The 26,445-nt window shown below is 45.9% G+C and overlaps 1 protein-coding gene across 4 annotated transcripts in view; it reads left to right on the top strand.

Moving 5' to 3' along the window:
• The window catches only part of ADARB1 (adenosine deaminase RNA specific B1), a 144,256-nt gene that overhangs the window by 106,540 nt on the left and 11,271 nt on the right, over nt 1–26,445 (top strand). For all 4 annotated transcript variants that reach the window (XM_073231233.1, XM_073231236.1, XM_073231235.1 and 1 more), the window contains 5 exons: nt 333–447; nt 1,340–1,508; nt 2,146–2,294; nt 3,250–3,418; nt 12,593–12,774. In XM_073231233.1, the coding sequence (XP_073087334.1) occupies nt 333–447; nt 1,340–1,508; nt 2,146–2,294; nt 3,250–3,418; nt 12,593–12,774 (784 nt within the window). The remainder of the gene's footprint in view (nt 1–332; nt 448–1,339; nt 1,509–2,145; nt 2,295–3,249; nt 3,419–12,592; nt 12,775–26,445) is intronic.

Raw genomic sequence — 26,445 nt, 5'->3', positions numbered from 1 at the left:
AGGGAGCCACTGGCCACACTCGCCTGCATCTCCTCATCCCGGGTCAGGGCTGGGGCTCTGGGTGCTGGGGCAGCCCAGGCCTGGCTCCCGTGGCTAGGCTCTGCACTGTCCCTGCCTTTGCAGCCCTGTTGAAGGGTCCGTTCCAGCCTTGCATGCTCGCTGGTCACCTGTTCCCGAGGAGTGAAGAAATGGCGCACACCCACACACTTGTTGGCGGGGTTTCCCTGCGTGGCTTCCCAGAGGAGACACAGGCGCCAGCACCTTGAGGGGAACATATGTCGGCGGCCCCAGCAGGTGCAGCCGTGCCCCTGACTCACTGCTGTGCTCCCCAGGTGTTGGCAGATGCTGTGGCCCGCTTGGTCCTTGATAAGTTTGGTGACCTGACAGACAACTTCTCCTCCCCGCATGCTCGTAGGAAAGTCCTCTCCGGGGTCGTCATGACAACAGGTAAGCCTCTGGTGCTGTTGGTCTGCCTCATTTCACCGCACGATGGGGGGATGCTGCCAGGGGGTGGTCATCCTCGCAGCGTCTGCTGGGTTCAGGAGCTGCACCATGTCGTTTCCCTGAATGTTCATCTTTTGAACCTGAGTGTGTCTCACTGGAGAAAGTGGCTGTATTCACGAGCGGTTCCTGTAGTGTTACAGGAATGGTTTTGACCTGCTCTGGGGAGCTGCACTTAGTCCAAATGTGGCCCCACTGAGTGAATGACCTTGGGCAGGAACCCCGTGTTTCCTCATTTGCAAAATGGTGGCAGTGTTGAGTGTGCATCTCACAAGTCATTGTGGAAGGAGGTGAACACACTTAGCTCTGGCCTCACCCGTGTGTGTCGAGCTCAGCATTTGCCCAGCTGATGCATGTGGCTCTGTGGCCTGCGGTCTGTCGGCAGGTTTGTGAGACGGATCGCTCTGTGCCCACCACGCTGACTAGCATGCTGTGAATTACGGCCGCTTTTTTTTTTTTTCGTCCCCCTGGGGGCTGGTATGCCATCGCTCCCAGCCTCTTCAGTGCTCCGATAGTGATTTCAGGGTTGTTACCAGGCCAGTTAGCCTGCCATTACAGTGTGCTTCCTGCCTGTATCTAACGGGTAGTGTTGGAGAAAAGGAATCCTCAAATAGAGACCCTTTGCACTAAATGATGAGGAAGGCTAACATCCCAGAAGGTTCCAGAGCAAGTGCCTGAGTTTGCCCATGAAGAAGCAGGTGGTAGGATGGGTCTGAAGGTGAGCCAAGCAGTCTGTTGACATGTGAATCAGGCCGCTGGGAACGCAGGTCAGACTCCAGGAGCACAGACAGACACAAGTCACGGGATTGTGAGGGATGATTTCTCTTCTGTTTTTCAGGTACAGATGTTAAAGATGCCAAGGTGATAAGTGTTTCTACAGGAACAAAATGTATTAATGGCGAATACATGAGTGATCGTGGTCTTGCATTAAATGACTGCCATGCAGAAATAATATCTCGAAGATCCTTGCTTAGATTTCTTTATACACAACTTGAGCTTTACTTAAAGTAAGTTTATTAAGTAAGTAAATAAAGGAAGCTCTTCTGAAGAAATATTCCTTCCTATCAGAATGTATTGCAAAACTTTTCACTGTGTCTGTAATCACTGAAAAACTCTTAAAATAGTAACTATATTGGTAACCGTGGTTGGACCCCATCTTCCCATGGTGTTGAAGCTACAAAATGAAGTTGGCTAAGTTGTAAAACACATACACATGTACATGTGTGTCTACACTTAGCACAGCTCTAGGTTTAAAGTCTGTGGGCAAGACCGTGTGCTCTTGTGCAACATAAATGTAAATAGAACCTGCCTGGTGAAGATGTTCCTTTGTACTCTAGGCACCATGCATAAAAATAACTAGTTATACATCCAACTGCTTTCCTTCATAAAGCCATTTCTGGCATTTGGTCTTCCTGCTCTGAGGCCATTGTTGAGAAGAGGGAAAGGCTGCTCGCCTCTCGATGACATGCTCTCGATTGAGTGGCCACAACTATGTTCACTGTCATGAGTGTGTGAAATGACTGTTCTGGCACAAGCTCTCCCACACTCTGCAGAAAGCCCGGGCCTTTGAAAGCCATCGTAAGCTGTGACAGGTGCAAGCCATCACAGCTTGGAAGTTTATTTCTGCAACCTTTTTCCTTTCAGTAACAAAGATGATCAAAAAAGATCCATCTTTCAGAAATCCGAGCGAGGAGGGTTTAGGCTGAAGGAGAATGTCCAGTTCCATCTGTACATCAGCACCTCTCCCTGTGGAGATGCCAGAATCTTCTCCCCACATGAGCCGATTCTGGAAGGTATGAGACGAGTTCAACTGGAGAAAACGCGGGGCTTCACAGTAACTGAGAATAGAAAGAACCCACGTTAACACCCCATCTTTGTTTAAAATTTCAACCTGAATGTGGGTCCGATGGGAGTATATAAAAGCAAAAGTCTTTTCTTTTCAATGAATAATTTAATTAGAAAATTTTAATGAATAAAAAACATTGATCCTAATAAGCTAAGTAATTAGGGTAAGGATATTAGGCAAAATCTTTTACAGTACTTGAATTTGGATAATATGTATGGAGGCATGTCCTCTTCTGTATTTCTGGTGAATTGTAGTTTAACTCATATAGTCGAAGCATTTGACTGAAATCTCAAGCTGGTCGGACAAGGAAAGAGATGCCCTTGCCCTGAGTCGCCTCTGCCCTTCTCTGCACTTGGGGCTCTGCCTTCGTGCGGTCCTTGTACTATGTGTCTGTTTGCAAGCTGAGCATGGTTTATTAAAAAAAAAAAGACACATACCAGTGTGGAGAACCGCCATATGTGAAGATATAAGGAAGAAAACGGGGTCCCCCCATTCATGCAGCCTACTGGGTGTTTCTGCTTCCTGTGGATGGATTTCTATACCCCCATCATTTATTTTTGAAAATTAAAAAATACGGGGAAATCCAAATATCTATCCTAGGAGAGCAAAGTTTGGCATTTGTCCTATTTGCTTTGGCTCATTTTTAATGATTAAAGTAAATAATTTTTGTTAAATCGGAAGGACTTTCTTCCCTCAACCCCTCAGGAGACCACTTCTGTGAATTTGGTTTGTATCATGTCTGCCCAGTCCAGTTTCATATACTTAGTTTGCACGCATATCTTAAGTGGAATAAATGCCTGCTTATGGGGTGTGGGCTGCATTTTAAGTTTATAGGGAGCTGTCAGAGGCGCTTTTCCATGAGGTAAGTAGATCAGTTCTTGGACCTTGTTTTTCTCTCTTAGAACCAGCAGACAGACATCCAAATCGAAAAGCCAGAGGGCAGCTGCGGACAAAGATAGAGTCTGGTGAGGGGACGATCCCTGTGCGGTCACATGCGAGCATCCAGACGTGGGACGGCGTGCTGCAGGGGGAGCGGCTGCTCACCATGTCCTGCAGCGACAAGATGGCACGGTAAGGTCCCTGCCTGCTCTGCCCACAGTCTGTCCTGCCCCTGCCCCGGGGTCCCAGCCTTCTTTGGAGGACTGAGGTCCTGAGCAGGAGCCGCAGGGCCTGTCCACAGGCACCTCGGCTCCTCTCATAGGCTTGCCCACACGGCTGCTGGGGTGAACTTGTATGCAGATGGGACATTTTGAGACTGCTCCCAGAGAACACAGAGCTCCTCGCTGTAGTTGGCGGAGTTCACGCAGAGCGCACATTCAAGGGGAACAGGCTCGGACAGGCAGTGGGGGTGCGGGCTGCCACAGGCACTGTGCTCTCAGCACAGGGAGCCCCCACAGCCATCCAGGCGGCAGTGGTTACGGGGAGCTGGGGCTCTGCACACACTCTGGCTCACATTTGCATGAGAAATGCCATTCTTTCTGAAGCCTTTGCCAGGTCCCATGTGCATAAGCATCTTTCCAAAGGCTGGTGAGCATCTCATGTTGACCATCTATTGTGGGTCTTATCAGGGAACGTAGAATACATAAACTGAATTCATCATACTTTGTTCTATGCAGTGGACCAGAGCTACACTGGGATGTGTGTACTTACTATGTCTTTTCTGTCTACTTCCATATGCTTTGTGTGAAAAAATACACAGTGGTGTCATTTCAGGATGTTGGTATGTTGTTAACATACAGCAATGGAAGTATATTTTAAATCCCATTCTGTATCTTGTTTTATCCATCCCAGGGTTTGAGAACTATCCCTGATGCTATAATAAACAGCCAGTGATTCTTTCTGACCTTTGCAAAGAGCCCATTGTAGTCACAGGCCACATTACGTCCCTGTCCCTGGTGATAGAAGCTTGGGTCTCCTCTGACTCCCTTCTGCAGTACAGCCGTGCATTTCCATGAACACAGCTCATTACAGACCTTTGCCATCCATGAGTCATACACACATATGACATCCCAGAGAAAAGCCAGGTGCACCCCCAACAGCCACACTGGTCCAGTGGTGCGCGAGGTTGGTTTCCACCATGTCAAAACTGGTATTTCATGGTTTTCATTTCCATGTCTCTTATCACTAGGAATGTTGAGGGTCTGTTCAGCTGCCCACCCCTCTGTGGATTCCTGTTAATACCCTTTTTCATATTGATTTGCAAAATTCCTTTTATAGTTTATATTGTAATCCCTAATGGTTTGAGGAGCTTCCACGTCTTCTCCAGGTCCAAATCAATGTCTCAACTTTGTCCATGTCATCTTCTTTTGAATAGAAACCCCTAATTTTTTTGTGTTCTTACCCATTAAGTTTTTACCATAGGATTTATACTTTTAAGATCTTAAGACATTCCTCCTCAAATTAAGAGTGTATCTATACCTTTTTGTAAGACCTTTATTATTTTACTTTCACATTTAAGCCTATAGGAAATTTGTATTATATGTAATAATTCAGCTTTATTACTTTAACAGTGAGTCAGTTTTCCCAGTACCATCAATGGAATGACCCTCGTTTTCTTCATTGACCTGTGAATGCACCTCTGATTTATACTGTTACATACTGATGAGTCTGTTTCTAGACTTTTGATTCTCCATTAGTCTATAATTAACTGTAATTGCACAAAATTCATAGTTTTTATTATTCTGAATTTTAATATGTTTGAAGTTCTAATTGGGTAAGACCAGCATTCTTTGCTCTTCCTTTTCAAACTTGTTGCAGGTTTTTAATGAACCTTTATTCTTTGTACATATTTTTGAATCATCTTATCAAGTGTCTCCAAATGTCTTGCTTAGATTTTATACAGAATTATGAAATTATGGATTGAAATGGAAAGAATCAACATTAAGTTAAACCAGTCCATCCATGAATATTGTATGTATGTCCATATTTAAATTTTTTCCTTTATGTCATTTTACAGTTTTTCACAAGGATATTGGGTAATTTTCAACAGATTAATTCCTAGAACTTTATATTTTCTGTTAGTGTGAGAATTGTCCTATTGTCTATTATATACTCTGGATAATTATTGCTGGTTTAAGACAAACACTGCTGATTTATTTTATTGTGGTAAAAACACATGACACAAAATTTACCATATTAACCATTTTTTAAAGATTTTTCTTAAGAGCAGTTTTAGGTTTGCAGTGAAATTAAGAGGGAAATAAAGAGATTCCCATATACTCTTCCTACCCCCACCGCATGCACAGCCTCCTGCATCAGCAACACCCAAACCAGCGTGGGGCATTTGTTACAGTTGGTGTACCTATGTTGACATATCATAATTACCCCAAATCCATAGTTTATAGGGTTCATACCTGGTGTTGTACCTTCTGTGGGTTTGGACAAATAGTATAACAACATGTATCCACCTTTATAGCATCATAAAAAGCATTTTCCCTGCCCTAAAAATTCTGTTCTACCTATTCATCCCCCTTGCCATCCCTGGAAGCCCCTGACTTCCTTACTGTCCCCACTGCTCTGGCTTTTCCACAATGTTACAGAGTTGGAATCCTGCAACATGTCGCTTTTTCAGGCTGACTTCTTTTACTTTGTAATGTTCATTAAGGTTTCTCAATGTCTTTTCATGTCTGGATAACTCATTTCTTTTTAGGGCTGAATAATATTCTGTTGTCTGATGGACCACAGTGTATTTGTCCACTCACCTACTGAAGGACATCTTGGTTGCTTCCAAGTTTTGGCAGTTATGAATAAGGCTGGTATAAATATCTGTGTGCAGATTTTGTGTGGACATAAGTATTTAGCTCCTTTGGGTAGATATAATGAAGTGTGATTGCTGGACCATATGGTAAGCGTATATTTAATTTTGTAAGAAACCTCAAAACAATATGTAGAGAACTAAAATTCAGCAACAATGGGCAGATATGGGCAAAGAACTTAAATAGACTCATTTCCAAAGAAGACATACAAACGGCAAGTGAAACGATGCTCAACAGCACTAACTGTTAGGGAAATGCAAATCAAAACCACAGTAAGATGCCACCTCACACCCATAAGGTCAGCTACTATAAAAAAGTAATAATAATAAGTGTTGAGAGGATGTGGTAGAATTGGAACCCTTGTGCACTGCTGGTTGGAATGTAAAATGGTGCAGTTGGTGTGGAAAATCATATGGAGGTTCTTCAGAAGAATGACCATGTAATCCAGTAATTCTACTACTGAGTGTGTACCCCAAAGAATTGAAAACAGGATCTCAGAGATATTTGTACACCCATGTTCATAGAAGCATTATTGACAGTAGCTAAAACTTGATGAGGTGTCTGTTAAGATCTTTGACCCATTTTTTAATTGAGTGTTTGTTTTCTTATTGTTGAGTTTTAAGAGTTCTTTGCATTTTGTGGATAACAGTCCTTCATCATGTTTCTTTGCAAAATTTTCTCCCAGTCTGTGACTTGTCTTTTCATTTTTTGGATATTGTTTTTCACCAAGAAGAAGTTTTAATTTTATGCAGCCTAGCTTATCAGCTATTTCTTTCATGGATTGTGCCTTTGGTGGTGTATCCAAAAAGTCATCACCATATCCAACGTCATCTAGACTTTCTCTTATGTTATTTTCTAGGAGCTTTATAGTTTTGCATTTTACATTTAGGTCTGTGATCCATTTTGAGTTAATTTCTGTGAGGTGTAAGGTCTTTGTCTAGATTGGTTTTTTGCATGTGGACAGCCAGCTGTTCCAGCACCATTTGTTGAAGGGACTGTCTTTGCTCTATTGAATTACTGTTGCTCCTTTGTCAAAGATCAGAACTGTATTTGTTAGATCTACTTCTGGGCTCTATCCAGTTTCATTCTTCTTTTTGTCTGTTGTTTTGCCAATACCACGCTCTCTTGATTTGGGTTCTGAATTCCACTGTGTATGTGTTTTGGTGGCTGGGATGGGGGCCCATCCCCCACACATCCAACAAGCTTTTCTCAGATACCAGCTGGGTGTCCTATAATCCGGCTCAGTTCTGACACCACCTACCTAGAGTAAATATCAGATCCCACAGATAAGGGCTCAGTCCCACAAAAATGCCCTCCCCACCACTTCAGATGCCAGTCACAAACAGGTTGTCATCTGTGCTTTTGACCAACCAACTGTAGTTCGGAGGTTCCCAGGACCTCCTCTGGGTTTGATTAATTTGCTACAGTGGCTTACTGAGCACAGAGAAACATTTGCTCCCTGGATCAGTGGTTTATGATACAAGGATGTAACTCGGGAGTGTCCAGAGGGGAGAGACGCACAGGTTGGGGCGTTGGGCAGGCACAACCACATGTGCCACTCTCGCCAGCACATGGCTGACTCAGAAGCTCTCCAAACCCCGTCCTTTTGAGTTTTTATGGAGGTTTCATTACACAGGCGTGATTGATTAAATCACTGGCCATTGGCAAAGGATTTACCCTCCAGCCCCTTCCCCTTCCCAGAGATCAGGGAGGGAGACTGAAAATTCTGTCCCTCTAGCTACATGGTTGGTCCCACAGGCAGCTGCCCCACCCATAGGTGCTCTCCAAAACCCATTGATTGCACAACAAAAGACACCTTCCTGGCACTCATCAGTTAGGAAATTCCTAGGGTTTTAGCTGTGAGCCAGGAACCATGGACAAAGACCAAGTATATGTAAGAAATGTATTTTGGTCATTCAGATGACCAAAGTATATTTCTTATAAATCCCAACATCACAATCATTATAGCTTTGTAGGAAGTCGAAGTCAAGTAGTATCAATCCTTCAACTCTGTTCTCCTTCAGTACTGTGTTGGCTATTCTGGGTCTTTACCTCATGTGGGTTCCTGGACTCAATTCCAGTGTGTGTGCGTATGTTCAGGGGACGTGCTCCCTCCCCAACTACACCACCAGGCAATTCTCAGACACCAGCAGGGTGTCCGAGGACGCGACTCAATTCTTGCTCTCTGCTCGGAGAGCACCAGATCCCCAGATCAAGGGCTCCATCCTACAGGACTTTCCTCCACTCCCCACCTCCAAATGCCAGTGGCAAGCCGCAGGCTGCTGACCAACCGGCTACAGATGGGAGGTTCCAAGTGTTGTTGGGCAGTCTAATCCAGGGAGGTCTCCCTGCTCACTGGGTGAGACCTCAGCCTGGGAGAGGGCTCTTGACTCCGACTGAGAAAGAATTCACGAACAGGTTGGATGAGTGTAGGTAAGGAAAGAACTCATTAAAGCAAGAGTAGCAGCAAATGGCAGCAACCGTGGAGGCAGCAGAGAGCAGGGAAGAGCAGAGGGAGGAGCGGGAAGCTCATTGGACTCCTGCTCAGTGCAGGGCAGACCCTCTGCCAACTCCTAGACCTAGGCTCACCTGGCGTCCAGTGCCCGCTTGAATCTGCACAGCATTGAAGCTAAGCCCCGACCACCCAGGATGTGGGGGAGCTGCAGAGCACTGGGTGGAGTGAGGTTCTGTTCTGAGAACTCCCCAAAGCAAAGAGATTTCCCAGCAGGCCGCTAAAGAGCATCATCATAGAGCTGCAATTCCGTCTGGGTCACCCAGGTGACAGGAACTTGCAAGCCCAAATCAGAGATCTCAGTAGCCCTTCCCTACTTGTCTGAAGTAGGACAGGAAAAGAGAAGACTGTGCTTAAGTCTAGAAAACTGAGTGAAATAGCGAAGTGGCAGAGACACCTCTGGAGGTGGAGGTCGATGAGTTCTTGTCTTATCATGAAAAAGAGTAGAGACAAAGTGCAATGGGCTTGTACAACAAGAAAGGTAAACTCAGACGGGAGCATGGCCACCTCAGAGAGGAGGTGCAATTAAAGGTTTAGGATTTGGGTTTTTAAGGATTTCAAGAATGGAGTAAAGGGCCAGGGAGCTTAGGCTTACTGTGGTCTCATGATGTCTGTCTCTGGTGAGAGACAGTATGTCACCACCCATAGTCTGTCCTCTAGATTTTCTGTAAGATAAACTTGACACAAGGAATCTATTAGTCCTGTTCTCCAAGACAGTGGTAGCCTTCAGGCAGTGGGGACATAACATTTAGGACTGCTTGCCCTGCCTTAAGATAGGGTTGGTTATTGGCTGATTACCATAAAGTATGTTAGGAATCTTATGTCCTAACTCCCTGGTTTTTAAAATGGAAGCTTAGCCTTGAGATGGAGTCCCTCTGTTCTTACTATACTATTTGTATCTCAGCATTTTTCATCATAGTCTGGAAGAGTTAGTCATGATGCTTGTCTCATGTCCCTGTCCTACCTCACAGCAACCTCCCCCTTAGGTTCAATGAATTTGCTAGAACAGCTCACAGAATTCAGGAAAACACTTATGTTTACCAGTTTTAAAGAGTACCTTAAAGGATACAGGTTTTAACAGCCAGATGAAGAGATACACTGGGCAAGGCCCCAAACAAAGGAGTTTTGTCCTCGTGGAGCTTGGGGCCTGGCTCAGTGGTACGTGGAAGCTTCCTGGTCCCCCAAGTATAGAAGCCTCTCCAGCAGAGCAGCAGGACACAAGGCAGAGACACACTCTTCCCATGGGTGTTTGTGAGGGCTTCATTGCCGTCACAGCTGACTGAATCGTGGGCCATTCAACCCCAGCCCCTCTGCCCTTCCCCTCCCGGGTTTTGGGGGCTGGGGGCTGAGAGCTCCCACCCTCTGATCACAGGGTTGGTCCCCCTGTCAACCGGCCCTGCCCCTGGGTGGGTCCAAAAGTCTGTCCTTCACATAACAAGACACCCATTTCAGTTCTATGGCTCTGAAGTATTTTCAGAACCTGTGGATAAAGAACAAATACATCTGAGAAATATATATTTGGTCATCTGAATGACCAAATATATATTTCTCATAACTCCTTATATCACATTACCTTTTCATATAAACTGTAGAATCAATTTGTCGGTATCTGCAAGGTGCCTTGCTGGGGTTTCGATTGGGACTGCATTGCATTCATAGATCGAGTTGGGAAGAGCTGGCATCTCGATTCTTCTATCCATAAACATGACATATCTCCTCATTTACTTAGTTCTTTGATTCTTTCATCAGTGTGTTGTAGTTTTCCTCATATAGATCTTAGGTTAGATATATACCCAAGTGTTTTATTTTTGGAGGTATTAATGTAAATGGTACTGTATTTTTAATTTCAGATCCACTTGTTCACTTTTGGTCAAAACTTATTTTTGAACAAGGTGCAGTGTCAGTTCACTGAAGAAAGAACAGTCCCCAACAAATTGTGCTGGGCAGTTGGATGTCCCTGTGTAAACACAAACAAATGAGCTTCATATTCTGCACAATATATAAAAACTCAAAATGGGTGATAGACCTAAATATGTAAAAGTTCTAGAAGAAAACAGGAGAAAATCCTGGCAATTGGGATATGCAGTTTCTTAGATATAATACCAAAACACTCTCCATAAAAGGAAAAATGGATAAATTGGATTTCGTCACATTAAAAAATGCTTCTCCTTGAAAGACACTGTTGAAAGAATGAGATAAAGTTACTGACTTGGAGAAAATATTTGCAAATCATGTATCTGATAAAGGACTGACATCCACAATATAAAGACGCTCAAAACTCAACAACAGGGAAAAGCAATTTTTAAATTGGGCAAAGTATTTGAATGGACTCTTTACCAAAAGAGAAGTCATATCAGCACAAGAAAAGAGGCTCGTTTTCATTAGGAATTTGCAAATGAGATGCAAAGGCTCCCCCAGTAGGATGTGAAATTAAGAGGACCAGCCACACCAGGTGTTCACGGTACACAGCTCGTGGGGCCACCTTGGGAGGGGATGAGGCTGGTGTCCAGCAGAGGCAGCTCCTGGGTCTGCCCTGGAGAAAGCCCCACAGGAAGGCTGGCAGGTGACCCCAAGCACAGAGCAGAGCTGGCAGTCAGGCGTGGGCCAGGGCCCGTACAGATGCAGTTCACCCTGCTCCACGTGCTCACCACACTGACCCACTGGGCCTCACCTTCTGCCTGCTTCACGAGGGTCAGGGGCCCCTGGACCCAGGCCCGAACTACAGGTGTACGAACATGAGCTGCAGAGGCGAAGCTCGTGGCCTGCTCAGTGAAGGTGGTATAGGAAGGGCTCTAGGGACAGCGGTGGGCCTCACCCCGCACTCCCATAGGCCTGTCCAGAGTCCTGCAGCTCCCCATGCCCAAGCTTCTGTGTCCCTAAAATCGCCCCTGTGTCCCGTCCCCACTTCCAGCCTGTGCTGTGTGGAGGCGGTCCCCCACGGCCTCCCGCCTGCAGTCCCATGGTCTGTGTCTGCAGTCCTCAGACACAGGCCCGGTCCGTGCACCCCCACAGCGATGTTATGTGAGCGGGTGTGCTGCCTTGGCTGAAGCCTTGAGCAGCACCCCTGCTCTCCTGAGACCACTGCCCAGACTTGCCATGTCCCTCCTGGTCTGAGCCGGGCTGGCCGTCCTCCACCTCACAAGGCCCTGATCTTGGGCTGAGTGTCAGGGTCGCCCTCCAACCGTCCCTGAGATCAGCACCCCGCTTGCCCTCCTCAGGCGGCCTTCACCCCCACTGCTGGCTCTGGGGGCGCATGGCCGCTCCCCGCACTCTGCACAGGCTACTCGGCCACCCCTGCTGTCTGCAGGACTCAGAAAGAGAGCAGAGGCGGCCCATGAGACTGCGTGCACTGGACTTGAAACCCAGCCCCAGAAGCTCTGTGACCAGAGTGGCTCATACCATACCTAATGTCTGCTGAGCCCACGTGCCGCTTCCACCCGCTCCCAGTGTGTTCAGTGGGCACCGCTGCTTCCCCAATGGGAGGGGCAGTGTGGCAGCAGGGTGCTCGGCCTCCACGCCCAGGCTGGCCCGGGTCCTGGGGCACCAGGCGCCAGGCAGTTTGCACCTGCACATCAAACTGGGCTGGATTCAGTGTTGCCACCAAGAACCGGGAGCAACCCAGTTCACTGTTTTCAAGGACTCCTCTAGAGCTGTCATTTTTGTTAGAAGTAAAATGCTTGTTTTCCCTTTGATTTTTCTCATGAGAAACGTGACTGTATTGACCGCGTTTCAGGACCAGTCTTTGGTAAATGTGTCCTCTTGTAAGTATAATGGCAAGAGACCGTTTCAAAGCTCAGGTGATTTTGAAGTAGATTTTTCTCCTTAAAATGCTGAACTACTAAGCCGACTGTTTCTCACTGCATCCTTTAGTTGGTGGGCCGCTGTACAGGACTCAGTCTGTAGCCAGCAGTGTGGCATGTGCCAGTCTGGTGCTCGGTCTGAGCCCCCTCCAATGAAGGCTGTTCCCTCTGCCTGCAGGTGGAATGTGGTGGGCGTCCAGGGCTCGCTGCTCAGCGTCTTTGTGGAGCCCATCTACTTCTCCAGCATCATCCTGGGCAGCCTCTATCATGGGGATCATCTGTCCAGGGCCATGTACCAGCGGATCTCAAACATAGACGACCTGCCCCCTCTCTACACCCTCAACAAACCTCTGCTCAGTGGCAAGTATCCCAGTGTGGCCAGTCTCGAGGCTAAAATGCCACAAGGAGGCTGTTCTGTGGCCTCAGGGAAGTCTGGGCTGTTCTGAAAGGATGGGGCTGCATGGGGACCCGTAGAGAGATTTGAGTGGTCCCGTCACGAGATTCACCTCTTATGGGAGAAAACATTCCCCTCTCTGAACAATCATGGCCCAACCCAGCACCTCCCTGCTCCTCTCCGGCTGATGCATGTCGGTCAGGTCCTGTCTCAGCAGCAGGCTGGCCGAGGCTGTGGCAATCATGCGGGCCTCGCCTGTCTGAGGCTGAGCTGGCCAGGCACCCAGGACAGGCCCTCGGTAATGGGCTGCACCCCTCACATCCTGGCCCGTTCTCGGGATGCTGGTGGTAAAGTGAAGATGCACCCAGGATGAGGAGGTGACTCTGGGGTTCCTGCACCTTCCCTGATGCCCTTTGTCACTGGTCTTTTTGCTGTTTTTCTTTAGAATTTCAGTGGCTAAACAGTTAAAGTGAACAACAGCGTTTGAGTTCGAGGGTCCTAGTTTTCCTAGCTTCCCCTGTCACCAGCAGGACATGGTGAAGGTATTTTTATCCTTTTCAAAATAACATTTACTTACTTTTTTTAAGCTCAGAACTAAAATCATAATCCTAAACTAAAGCGTGTTATTTGGTGTGTGCACTCTGCTGTGCTTTGCAGAGCTGGGCTAATAGCACGTCTTTAACTGGAGAAGAGGCATGTGGAATTTTATTTGAAAGCATGTCTCTTAGAGCACATAAACTATGTGAGGAACAGAGAAAAACAAGTTGTTTCAGATCAAATTTTATAGTGCCCTAATGTTAACCATTATTAAGGAAAAAAAGATTCTGATAAAGTTTGATGGAGGATAATTTGAAATTGTACCATTGGCAGCCGTCACCTTCCTTCAGAGCGGGTGCCGTGCTGTCGGCATTCCTCACAAGCCAGAAAGTGACTTTCCCTGCTCAGTCTCTGCTCCGTGCTAAGGAGCACACGTTGTTTCACCTCACTGACCCTGTCTGTCTTCTGTATTCACAACACGTGTCTGTGAAATATGGGGCATGTGGGAAATGTTCAGAAGTAGCTGTTAGTGCCTTGCTGAATAGTCTTGTCTGAGCAACACGGCTTCTGTAACTAAAATCGGTGAAGGTGGTCATTTTCTAAAGGAAATTGTAAGATACGAAAATAGAGTTAATTAATTAAAGTCAGAGGTTGTAAAGTTGTCAGTGCATTATGGATATTTGTTAAAAATATGATGTGACAAATACAGGAATCTACCCTTCATTCTTGTCTGGCCCCAGAGCCAGAGGTGCAGGCATTGTGGTCTTGGCAGAGTACCTGCCGTGGGCACGCTGAGCTACCTGGGAGGCCAGGCCCTGCTGTGGCTCTAGCCCACTACTGGCTTCTGTGCCTTAGTTTCTTTGCCTAGTGACTGCAATGGACTGGGTGCCCTGCATGACCCTCTGGGTGAGTGTGTTAGAATTCTAAGAAATATGAGGACAGCTCTCCTGTTGCAGGGAGCAGAATACCCCCAAAGACTGAGCCAGTGGACAGTGTCACTCTGGCATCAATGTCCATTTTGAAATACCAACTATTGAAATATTTTACTTTGGATAAATGCCTCGTTTTGGAAGCATTGGGGTTATGTCATTGTTTTCCTTGAATGGATTTCAATGGGTGCAGCAAGTAGCTTTGGGGAAGACACCTGCAGACTGGGCACCCCGTCTGCAGTGGGGGACAGCGCAGCAGGGCAAGGAGAGCCAGGGGCCGCATGGGAGGGAGGCGGGCATGTCTCTCCCTCCCTTGGTGCGCCAGCATGAAACGTACTGTGTGAAGAGCTGTGACTGAGCAGGAGCAATGTGGGTGTCATCACAGATGAAGGGACTGGACAGGAGAGGCCCCGAGGGCCCGGTGCTGCAGGAGATCTGCGAGGCCACACTCCTGCAAGATGGGCCCTAAGCAAAGCCTTCAAAACTGCCTCTCAGAGGCTCCATGTCACAAGTGGCCCAGACAGGGGAAAAGGCAGGGCATCTTGTCTCCTTCGGTCCTCGAGCGTGTACATGTTTATGACCGTTTGTACTGCGTTTGCCCGACATCCTGCACCTGACATCTCAGCACAGGTCATTCCCATGTTGCCAGGGGAGTGACATGGGATGGTGCCCAGGGTCCCATGCGTCCTACAGGAGGAGCAGAGGGACACACAGCAGCACTGAGACCAGACCCTGAGCCCGAGCTTGTCCAGCAGGTACATGTGGGGGGTCCAGTGATGGGCCATGGTCAGAGCGACATGAATTTCATTTTCACTTCAGCACAAATGTGTGTTTATGAGTTTCTTGGTGGTGAGCCGCAGTGCACTGGCCTTTGCTGTGAACACGCATGTGGCACCTCAGCTAGTGGTGTGGAAGGACAGTCTCCTGAGCCCCATCCTTGATTGGCTCCAGGCCCGGGACCTGCAAGTCTCAGGACACCTCCGGCTCCTGACCCATGTCCCTTGGTGCTCTGTCATTTCCCGCAGGCCTGATTGCTGTCCTGGCGCCAAGGGAGCCCAAGAGACTCGTGTCCCTACTGTCCCAGTGCCATGGCTCCAGGTGCTGTGGAGACAGACAGGCTGCCCTGGGGTCACTGGGGAGACCCCACAGCGCTGGTTTCACCACCAGTGTCATGGCAAAGCAACAAACGCAGTGGCGTGGGGGGAGTGAGCCTCGAGTCCAGGCTAAGGTCGTGGTCTCTGGAAGGTGGGGTAGCAGTCCAAAGGGCGTGGCAGGGCCAGGTGTGCGGCGCTGTGTAATGTGGGTGAAGTGGCTGACTGGCGCCCAGATAGCAGAGCCTTACGGCACAGACAGTAAATGTAATGCGTTTCCAGGCAGCAGCATCCGGGACGCGGGGAGAGAGGACATGGTGACACTGCCATTCCCTGTGTCCGCTGTCTGGAGGGGTGACCTGCCTCAGATCGTGCCACAGCACTCCACCAGGCAGCGGGCAAGACTGACCCAGGGCGCAGGTGCATCCTGACTCCCCGCATGCGTGTTTCTGTCCATGACACTAACTGTTTTTCCTCCCTTTTTGCTGGACTGATGAAATTGTCTTTTTCTCTTTTTTACACTGGTGGTTTGGACCTTCTAGATCTTACTTCTGTTTTAACCAATGATTACCCTTAATTTTTAAACAAATGTATTTGAACCACTTAAAAAAAATCTCAGCATCAAGAATTAACTGTAATTCTGTAAAGCTCCTGACACGAGAAGCTAAAACCACAGGCTTGTTTTCCCCCCCACACTGTGCCCACCTCCCGGTCTGGACAGACCACCCTGTGTTTTAGAAACTTTTCCAGGAAGCCCCTCCTGGCAAGTCCCACATCCTCAGTGGGGGACGGAGCACGGTTCTTGGTGGGCTGGGTTTTTGCTGGTGGGGGGAAACCGCCTGGGTGAGTGCTATGTGCTTCGAGTTGGGTGCCGGGCGTGGATGCCTGCAGACATCAGCCCTGGGTCCCCTCAGGCCACCGCCATCGCCTTTCCTTTCTAGGGACCCCCTTTCAGTTTTCTCTCTGGTAGCATTGAATTCATCTCTTCTCTTAAAATTTGGAAATTTCAACAGATTAAGCCCAGATCTGTAACTAGTTCTTCTTCTTTTCTGCTTACTGGATGCTTTGGTTGGATAATTGAGTCTTCAGGTGAGGGAGGTTTTCCTCAGTTTTTATCTTAATAGTTGCGTTTCCTCCATCCACAAAAGTTCTGAGCATCTTGAATGGTAAAATACCATTGCCTGTGTAGTCAGTGACACCTTTGAGGGCTTTGCAGAGGTTACAATTGCTGTACTTGATTGAGTGCAGTCTTCACACATAGCCTGGACATATGCTTCTTCCAGCCACTGGACAGGGTTCTGCTGTGGCGCCTGGGTGCCCCACCCTGTGAGTGCGTGCTGGGCACCCCTGCCCCAACCATGGACTGAGCCACAGACACCTCAGGGCTCATGGAAGGTTACTGTGCCGCTCCATAGCACCCACAGAGCTTGGACCTGCTCTGATGTGCCTCCTACCTCCTACAGGGACATGAGTGCTGTGTCTCTGTCCAGCAGGACAGTCCGAGCCCACTCCTTGCCTGGTGACCCCCCACCTCCTGCCTCCAAAGTCAGGCTTCCCTTCCCTGATCTTTCAGGCGTGGTGGTGGTGGGGATGGCTGGACTGAACACAGCTGTCTCTCATTGTCTTCAGGGCTGCCTGGCTGGGCGAGGGACCGGCTCATTCCCTGCCCCTGCGTGTGCGGCCCCACCAGGTCGCAGCACTTTCTGGACCAGAGTGCGGGCCCCGAGGACTCCTGGGAGGAGGAAGTCTCGCTGTCCAGAGGTTCTCTGGGCCAGAAGGCGGGAGGTGGCCAGCCAGCAAGGTGGCTGTGAGTGCGTGCTGGGCACCATGTTGGGCATCGGTGCCCCTTGGTCTCGTCTGCTCCTCTCATCAGCTTGGCCGTGCTTCACCGTAAAAATCAGAATGAAAAATCTCAGGCTCTGCTCCTAACATAAGTGACAGGCTGTGTCTCAGCATTTCAGACACAGGGGTCCACAGCCACGGAGGCTCTTCAAGGCCTGGGCCCCGCAGCCTATGTCACCATAACTACTGGGTGCCGTGCCTGCCCCTCCCTTGCCCTGTAACCCCTGCCCAGGTCTTTGTTCACTGGCAGAATAAAGGCTGCTTTCAGCCAAGACTCTTAACTGCACGTCTTCCTGGCTGATCCGTGAATGCCACAGCTTGTGTAGCAGGAGCCCGCAGTGGCTGTGTCTGGTGCTGACCAGTGTGCATAGAACTCATTTCTGAGTGCCCATCAATATATCAGGAACCGCAGGGAATGTCCTGCATAGGGAGGTAGGGAAAAATGGCAGTGCCATCCAAGCTTCCAGGTCTCTGCTCAGCTCTCTGTGAAGCCACCTCGCGGTCTCTCCTTTTCTGCTCTGAAAGTCCGGCTCCGGTGCACTCCCTCTACAGCAGCACAGGGACTCTCGCCACCCGCAGACCCTGCTTCTATTGGCTTCCGCCGTGTGGCCCACATTTAATTCATTGCCCTACTTCGCTGCAGCCCCAGAAAGAGAGCTCCTCCCTGACGTCAGCCCCAAGGTGGTGCCACCCTGGGCACTCATAGAAGTGTGCTCTTGTGGCCATTTGGGGCTTTCTGCCCCAGAAAAAACAGATTGTTACTACTGGAGCCTCAGGCTGGCAGTTTCTTTGTTGCCTTATTCTCTCCATTTTTGCTACAGATGGCACTTTATTTAGCTTAAAGCATAAAACATGTTTGTACTATTAAACTCTTTTTCAGTTAGTTAATTGACTGTTTATAATTTTAATGCAAAGTGTTGTAACTCTTAGGTTTAAGCATCATTCAGCAGTGACCCTTTATTTTGACCTGACTGTAGAGAAGTCATGGAATTGCAATGTCCATTTATTTCATGAAAGATTCAATTCCGTGGTCAGAGTCCCCACCACCAATTGTGTCTAAATAGATCCTCCCTCCAAAAACCCCTCCCAACTCTGCTTGAATAAGCTCAATGACAGATTGGTGACCTGAAGGAGCTTACTGCATGCTAGGCAGGTGCTGGAGGTCAAGCAATGTGCTCATAACCACCGCCAAAGGCCAAATACCCCGGCAGGTCCGTGCTGGTTGTGGCCCCAGAGCATGAGGCAGGAGGCCTGGCGGCAGGAGTCAGGTGGGAGAGCAGTGCAGGCAGGGCTCTCTCTGTGACCAGCGGTGCCTTGGTCCCCACGGACTTGTGACAACCCAGGGCAAGCCAGCCGCACCCTCTGTAGGCATCTCCCCTATGGTGAGGCTGCCACTGTGGGTGGGACCCTGACCGCCCCTGACCATTGAAGACTGGCTGGACCTCTGGACTCTACATCCAGGCTCTCCCTGGAATTGGACACACATCCAAGAAGTGGGCAGAAGAAACCACAACAGCTACCACTGTTAATGAACTGAGACTTCTGTTCACAACAATGAATGAATAGCCATTATCAAACTTTTGAGGAAAATAAACAGCACAAAAGAGGATTATCTATGTGAGAAAATGGAACCGAGAGAAAATAAAAATAATTCAAAAACTAGAAGAGAATTTAAATAATAAACCTCATTAATACATGTATTTAATAAGTGTGGAAATCAGAAATTCATTTGAAGGTTTAGAAAATATTTAATTAACAAATATATTTGAGTGTGTTGCAGATGCTGTTCTGGGTGTTGGGAGCTTATGTTCTCGTGAGGGGAGAAGGGAATGTAAGTCGAACCCATCTCAGATGACCTGGAGTGAATGGAATGGGGAGATACGGAAAGTTAATCCCAAAGGCCCAACATCTAGTAGCATTTCAGAAACAGAAAATAGAGCAGAGAAAAAAACAGAAGAAAATTTCTGTTCTGAAGCAAACTGTGAGTATCAAAATGGAAAGGATGCGCTGGGTACTGAAAAACCCTTCCTGGAACATCCTTAGACATTTCAGAGCACTGAAGGTGAAGAGAAGATATTAGAGGCTTCTAAATGAACTACAGTATCAGCTTCATGTAACACACGGCAGGGATACTGGAAGCCAGAGCTGAGTGATGAAATGAACCTTCCAATTCTGAGAAAGACTATATTAGTAGTAGAATTTCCTATCCAACCAAGTATTATTAATCAAGCATTAGGACAAACTGACAATTTTCAGATACCCAAGGACTCAGAGAATTTTTGGCCAATGTATATTTCTGGAAAAAAAAGAAATACGAGGAACACCTAGTGAAATGAAAAAGACATCTAAGAAAGAAAAACATGGGATCTGAGAAAGAATACTTTGCAAATGCAAGAATACTATGAAGAGAATAACTCGGCTGCAAGCCTAGAAAGTAACAGTCCCCAGTTAGAGCCACATCAGAGGCTCTGAAAGGGATGTTCTTCAGAAGAAGGTGAATGTATTTCCACAAATAGCCTGAGAAGCTGAATGGTCTTTATGACAGGGTGAAAGTAAATGCTGCTTTTGTGAACAACAGTAGAGGAAAACGGAAATTCCAGGAAACCCAAAAACTATTCAGGAAAGGAACAGTGCAGGTATAAAGCAGACCAAACGGAGGTGGTGTGATGGTCTGCTCCACATCAGCTGGCCTGGCCACAGGTACCCAAATCAAGCATGATTCTGGGCATCTCCAGACGACATTAGTGTTGTAACTGGAGGCCAGGGTAGAGTTGATGGCCCTCTCCAGTGTCGGTGGGCATTCTTCAACCCCCCGAGGGCCTGAGCAGAGCAGAGGTGGAGCCGTGAAGAGTCTCCTGCTCTTTCCTGCCTCACTGACTAGCTGGGACATCCCGTCTCACCTCTCCCCCTGTGGGCTGGGGTTCCCACGGCCGGCTGCACCCTGGCTAAGCAGGTAAGATGTTGAGCAGATGGTGGGGGATGGGACAGAGGATCCCTCTGAAGGTGATGCTTGGAGCGGGCTCCTCGTGCAGCCCAGCCTTGATGACAGCACCGTGCTTTTCTCTCGAGGCCATCACACCTCTCAGCTCTGTGGCCATCCTGCGGCCACTGTCTTGAGTGATTGAATCCAAACTCAGGAAGTGTACAGGTTACTTCTGTTCTATTACTGACTGCAGGGCACTAAAACCGAAAATTATCCAGAAGGGGATAAAGTGAAAAGCAAAACACCTTGGCCACGTGGAAGTTAAACTCTCCAGTAATTCTCAGAGAAGAAACCAGAACTTAAACTGGGTTCTTAGGATCCACATGTCAGAAATGATGACATGGAGCCTCAGTCACACATGGCAGAGTCACGCCTTGAATGAATGAATGAATGAATGAGAACAAATGAGTTTAACATTTGGACCAGAAGTGGGACGGAAAACTACAGGAGAGCTAAGTAGGAAATAGAGGAAGAAGAAAAAAATACAAGACAGAAAGAAAGTGGGAAGGAGACAGGGAGGCAATGAACAATTCAGGAAACTGGAGGTTAAAATCCATGGATGCAGCTACGAAGTGTTGATTTGAAAGAACAATAAGAGATTTACTGCTGTGAATGATACACTGTGTCACCATTGGGTATGTTGTTAGTAACTGCAGGTTTTTTCATAAATGCCTTTATCAGTTTGAGGGACTTCCTTTTTAGTCCTAGTATGCTGAGGGTTTTTAGTCAAGAGTGAATGTTGAACATCGTCATGTGTTCTCTATTGAGATGATCATTTGGTTCTTTCTTTAGTTTGTTGATATGGCAACACTGATTTTTTTCCACTTTTTTTAATTAAAGTATCATTGATATAGAATGTTATAAAGGTTTCACATGAGCAACATTGTGGTTATTACATTCACCCATATTATCAAGTTCCCCCCCACGTACCCCATTACAGTCACTGTCCATCAGCATAGTAAGATGCTATAGAGTCACTAGTCTTCTCTGTGCTGTACTGCCTCCCAGTGACCCCCCTACATTATGTGTGCTGATCATAATGCCCCTTCCTGCCCTTCTCTGCCCTTCCCCTTTGGTAACCACTAGTCCCTTCTTGGAGTCTGTGAGTCTGCTGCTGTTTTGTTCCTTCAGTTTTGCTTTGTTCTTATGCTCCACAAATAAGTAAAATAATTTGGTACTTGTCTTTCTCTGCCTGGCTTCTTTCACTGAGCGTAATACTCTCTAGCTCTACCCATGTTGTTGCAAATGGTAGGATTTGTTTTCTTCTTATGATGAATAGTATTCCATTGTGTATTGTACCACATCTTCTTTATCCATTCATCTACTGATGGACACTTAGGTTCCTTCTGTATCTTGGCTATTGTAAATAGTGCTGCAATAAACATAGAGGTGCATATGTCTTTTTGAATCTGGGATCTTGTTTTCTTCAGGTAAATTTCTAGAAGTGGAATTTCCAGGTCAAATGGTATTTCTATTTTTAGTTTTTTGAGGACACTCCATATTGTTTTCCACAATGGTTGAACTAGTTTACAGTCCCACCAACAGTGTAGGAGGGTTCCCCTTTCTCCACATTAGCAATGTGGAGCATCTTTTCATGTGCCTATTGGCCATCTGCATTTCTTCTTTGGAGAAGTGTCTGTTGAGATCCTCTGCCCATTTTTTAATAGGGTTATTTGCTTTTGGGTGTTGAGGCACGTGAGTTCTTTATATATTTTGAATGTTAACCCCTTGTCAGATATATCGTTTACAAATATATTCTCCCATACTATAGGATGCCTTTTTGTTCTACTGATGGTGTCCTTTGCTGTACAGAAGCTTTTTAGTTTGATGTAGTCCCATTTGTTCATTTTTGCTTTTGTTTCCCTTACCCAAGGAGATGTGTCCAGAAAAAAATTGCTCATATTTGTATTCAAGAGATTTTGGCCTATTTTATTCTAAGAGTTGCATGGTTTCATGACTTACATTCAGGTCTTTGATTCATTTCAAGTTTACTTTTGTGTATGGGGTCAGACAATGATCCAGTTTCACTCTCTTACATGTAGTTGTCCAGTTTTACCAACACTAGTTGTTGAAGAGGCTGTCATTTCTCCATTGTATATCCGTGGCTCCTATATCATATATTAACTGGCCATGTATGCTTGGGTTTATATCTGGGCTCTCTATTCTATTCCACTGGTTGTGGGTCTGTTCTTGTGCCAGTACCAAATTATCTTGATTACTGTGGCTTTGTAGTAGAGTTTGAAGTTGGGAAGCAAGATCCCCCCCTGCTTTATTCTTCCTTCTCTGGATAGCTTTGGCTATTTGGGGCCTTTTGTGATTCCATATGAATTTTAGAACTATTTGTTCTAGTTCATTGAAGAATACTGTTGGTATTTTTATAGGGATTGCATTGAATTTATAGATTGCTTTAGGCAGGATGGCCATTTTGACAATATTCTTCCTATCCATGAGCAGATGTATTTCCATTTATTGGTATCTTCTTTAATTTCTCTCATGAGTGTCTTGTAGTTTTCAAGGTATAGGTCGTTCACTTCCTTGGTTATGTTTATTCCTTGGTATTGTATTCTTTTTGATGCAATTGTGAGTGGAATTGTTTTCCTGATTTCTCTTTCTGGTAGTTGATTGTTATTGTATAGGAGTGCAACAGATTTCTATGTTGTATCCTGCAACTTTGCTGAATTCAGATATTAGATCTAGTAGTTTTGGAGTGGATTCTTTAGGGTTTTTTATGTACAGAGTCATATCATCTGCAAACCGGGACAGCTTAACTTCTTCCTTACCAATCTGGATGCCTTTTATTTCTTTGTGTTGTCTGATTGCCATGGCAAGGACCTCCAGAACTGTTGAATAAAAATGGGGAGAGTGGGCATCCTTGTCTTGTTCCTGATCTTAGAGGAAAAGCTTTCAGCTTTTCACTGTTAAGTATGATGTTGGCTGTGTGTTTGTCATATATGGCCTTTATTATGTTGAGGTACTTGCCCTCTATACCCATTTTGTTGACAGTTTTTATCATGAATGTATTTTGTCGGATGTTTTTTCGGCATCTATGGAGATTATCATTTGGTTTTTGTCCTTCTTTTTGTTGATGTGGTGTATGATGTTGATGGATTTTCTAATATTGTACCATCTTTACATCCCTGGAATAAATCCCAATTGATCATGATGGATGATCTTTCAGATGTATTTTTATTTCAGTTTGCTAATATTTTGTTGTGTATTTTTGCATCTATGTTCATCAGGGATATTGGTCTGTCTTTTTCTTTCTTTGTGGTGTCTTTACCTGGTTTTGGTATTAGAGTGATGCTGGCCTCATAGAATGAGTTTGGAAGTATTCCCTCCTCTTCTACTTTTTGGAAAACTTTAAGGAGGATGGGTATTAGGTCTTCTCTAAATATTAGGTATTCTCTAAATGTAAAATAGAATGGTGAAGCCATCTTGTCCCAGGGTTTTGTTGTTAGGTAGTTTTTGATTACCAATTCAAGTTCATTGCTGGTAATTGGTCTGTTCAGATTTTCTGTTTCTTCCTGGGTCAGTCTTGGAAGGTTGTATTTTTCTATAAATTTCTCCATTTCTTCTAGGTTATCCAATTTGTTAGCATGTAATTTTTCATAGTATTCTCTTTGTATTTCTGTGGTGTGTAGTGGTTTTTCCTTTCTCATTTCTGATTCTGTTTATGTGTGTACACTCTCTTATTTTCTTGATAAGTCTAATTAGGGGTTTATCTATTTTGTTTTTTTTTTCTCAAAGAACCAGCTCCTGGTTTCGTTGATTCTTTCTATTATTTCATTCTTCTCAATTTTATTTATTTCTGCTCTGATCTTTATTATGTCCCTCCTTCTACTGAGTTTGGGCATCATTTGTCCTTCTTTTTCTATTTCAATAATGTAATATCTTTTTCCATCCCTTCACTTTTAGTCTGTGTATGTCTTTGGGTTTGAAGTGAGTCTCTTGTAGGCAGCATATAGATGGGTCTTGTTTTGTTATCCATTCAATGATTCTATGTCTTTTGATTGGTGCATTCAGTCCATTTATATTTAGGGTGATTATTGATAGATATGTACTTATTGCCATTGCAGGCTTTAGATTCATGGTTACTAAAGGCTCAAGGGCAGCTTCTTTAGTATCTAACAGTCTAACTTTAACTCGCTTATTATACTATTTCAAACACAATCTAAAGGTTCTTTTTTTCTTCCCTTCTTTTTCTTCCTCCTCCACTCTTTATATATTAGTTGTCATATTCTGTACTCTTTATGTATCCTTTGACTGACTTTGTGAGTAGTTGATTTAATTTTGATTTAATTAAAATTTGCTTAGTAATTAATTGGTCTGCTTCCTTTACTATAGTTTTATTTTCTCTGATGACAGCTATTTAGCCTTAGGAGCACTTCCATCTGTAGCAGTACCTCCAAAATACACTGTAGAGATGGTTTGTGGGAGGTAAATTTCTTCAACTTTTGCTTATGTGGAGATTTTTTAGTGCCTGCTCCAAATTTAAGTGATAATCTTGCCGGATAAAGTATTCTTGGTTTGAGGCCCTTCTGTTTCATTTCATTAAATATATCATGCTACTCCCTTCTAGCCTGTAAGGTTTGTGCCGAGATGTCTGATGATAGCCTGATTGGTTTCACTTTGTATGTGATCTTTTTTCTATCTCTGGCTGCTTTTACTACTCTGTCCTTATCCTTGATCTTTGCCATTTTAATTATTTTATATCTTGGTATTGTCTTCCTTGGGTCCCTTATGTTGGGAGATCTGTGTACTTCCATGTCCTGAGAGACTATTCCTTCCCCAGATTGGGGAAATTTTCAGCAATTATTTCCTCAAAGAGATTTTCTATCCCTTTTTCTCTCTTCTTCTTCTGGTACCCCAATAGTGCGAATATTGTTCTGTTTGGATTGGTCACACAGTTCTCTTGATATTCTTTCATTCCTAGAGAACCTTTATTCTCTGTGCCTCAGCTTCTTTGTATTCCTGTTCTCTAATTTCTATTTCATTTACTGTCTCCTCTATGTCATCTAATCTGCTTTTCAATTCCTCCATTGTATGTTTCCATTCAGATACTGTATTTTTCAACATTTCTATCTCTTTCTTGAAGTCTTCCCTGAGATCTTGAATATTTTTCTGTAGCTCCATGAGCATGTTTATGATTTTTATTTTGAAATCTTTATTCGGAAGATTGTTGATTTCAGTTTCACTTGGCCCTCTTTCTGGTGTTTGAGGGATATTGGTGTGTACCAGGTTCTTTTGCCATTTCGTATTTGTAATGAATAATATGGAATAATAACTTTGTGTAGGCTGTACCCTCTAGTGCCCAGAAGCTGTACTCTCTGGAGCTTCCCAGCTCCTAGAGCACTGGCGGGGATCTCAGGCAAGTGGTGCTGGTGCTTTCATGGAGTAAAGAGCTCTTTCCTGCTTCCTGGCTGCAGTGCCTGCCTTCGCTGCCAGGCCAGTGGGCTGAGTGTGCAGGGAGGAGCTTCTGTGCTGTGCCCTTGTACCTTCTGTAGGCTGGGCCACTCTCTGGCTGGTCTGGTGCGATGGTGGGGACAGCAGGTTTGCGAGCCAGTGCTGGCCAGGAGAAAAGAGTGGCAGTCTGTGTAGTACATTGGGGAGCCTCAGTGCTGCATTGCCAGCCAGGGGGATGGAGCACCTAGAGCTCCTGAAAGTTCCCAACCTGCTGGGCTGAATATGTCAGGAAAATTTTGTCCACATGTCCTTTCTCCTGAGCAGTAAGCTCTGTGTAATCCTTGCCCCTTTAGCAGCCCTCTCGCTGTTGGAAAGTCTTTCAAAGCATCCACCTTTCTTTTGTCCAGGAGTGGTCAGTTGTGGGTACCTGTCTCCAGAAACAGCTGGAATCTCAGTCTCTCCAAGTATTCTGCCTCTCTTTGCTTTCCAACCCTTCTAATCACCACAGAGAACCATGCAATGTGGATTCGTGCTCCCTGTGAAGATCTCTAGGCGTGGGTGTTTTGCAGTACTGGGTTTCTATCCCTCCCTGCTCTGTTTCTCTTCTTCCTGCCATTGAGTTTGGGTGGGGTGAGGGCTTGGCTTTGCTGCTTTACCCTTTTCTGTGAGGTCTGTTTTCCCTAGATGTAGGCTGTCTGTTGCAGTCTTTCAGGTTGCTCTTTCACTATTAGTTGTATTTGCTGTATTTTTGTGTTATATGTGGTTTTGGGAGGAGGTTTCTGCCTCATTTCTCATGCTGCCATCTTGTTTAACCCACTTGCAACACTGATTTCTTTGAGCATTAAACCAACC

This window comes from Manis javanica, chromosome 3 (genome assembly GCF_040802235.1).
Source record: "Manis javanica isolate MJ-LG chromosome 3, MJ_LKY, whole genome shotgun sequence".
NCBI classification, from domain to species: Eukaryota; Metazoa; Chordata; class Mammalia; order Pholidota; family Manidae; genus Manis; species Manis javanica.
This window is presented reverse-complemented; position numbering and strand designations above follow the sequence as displayed.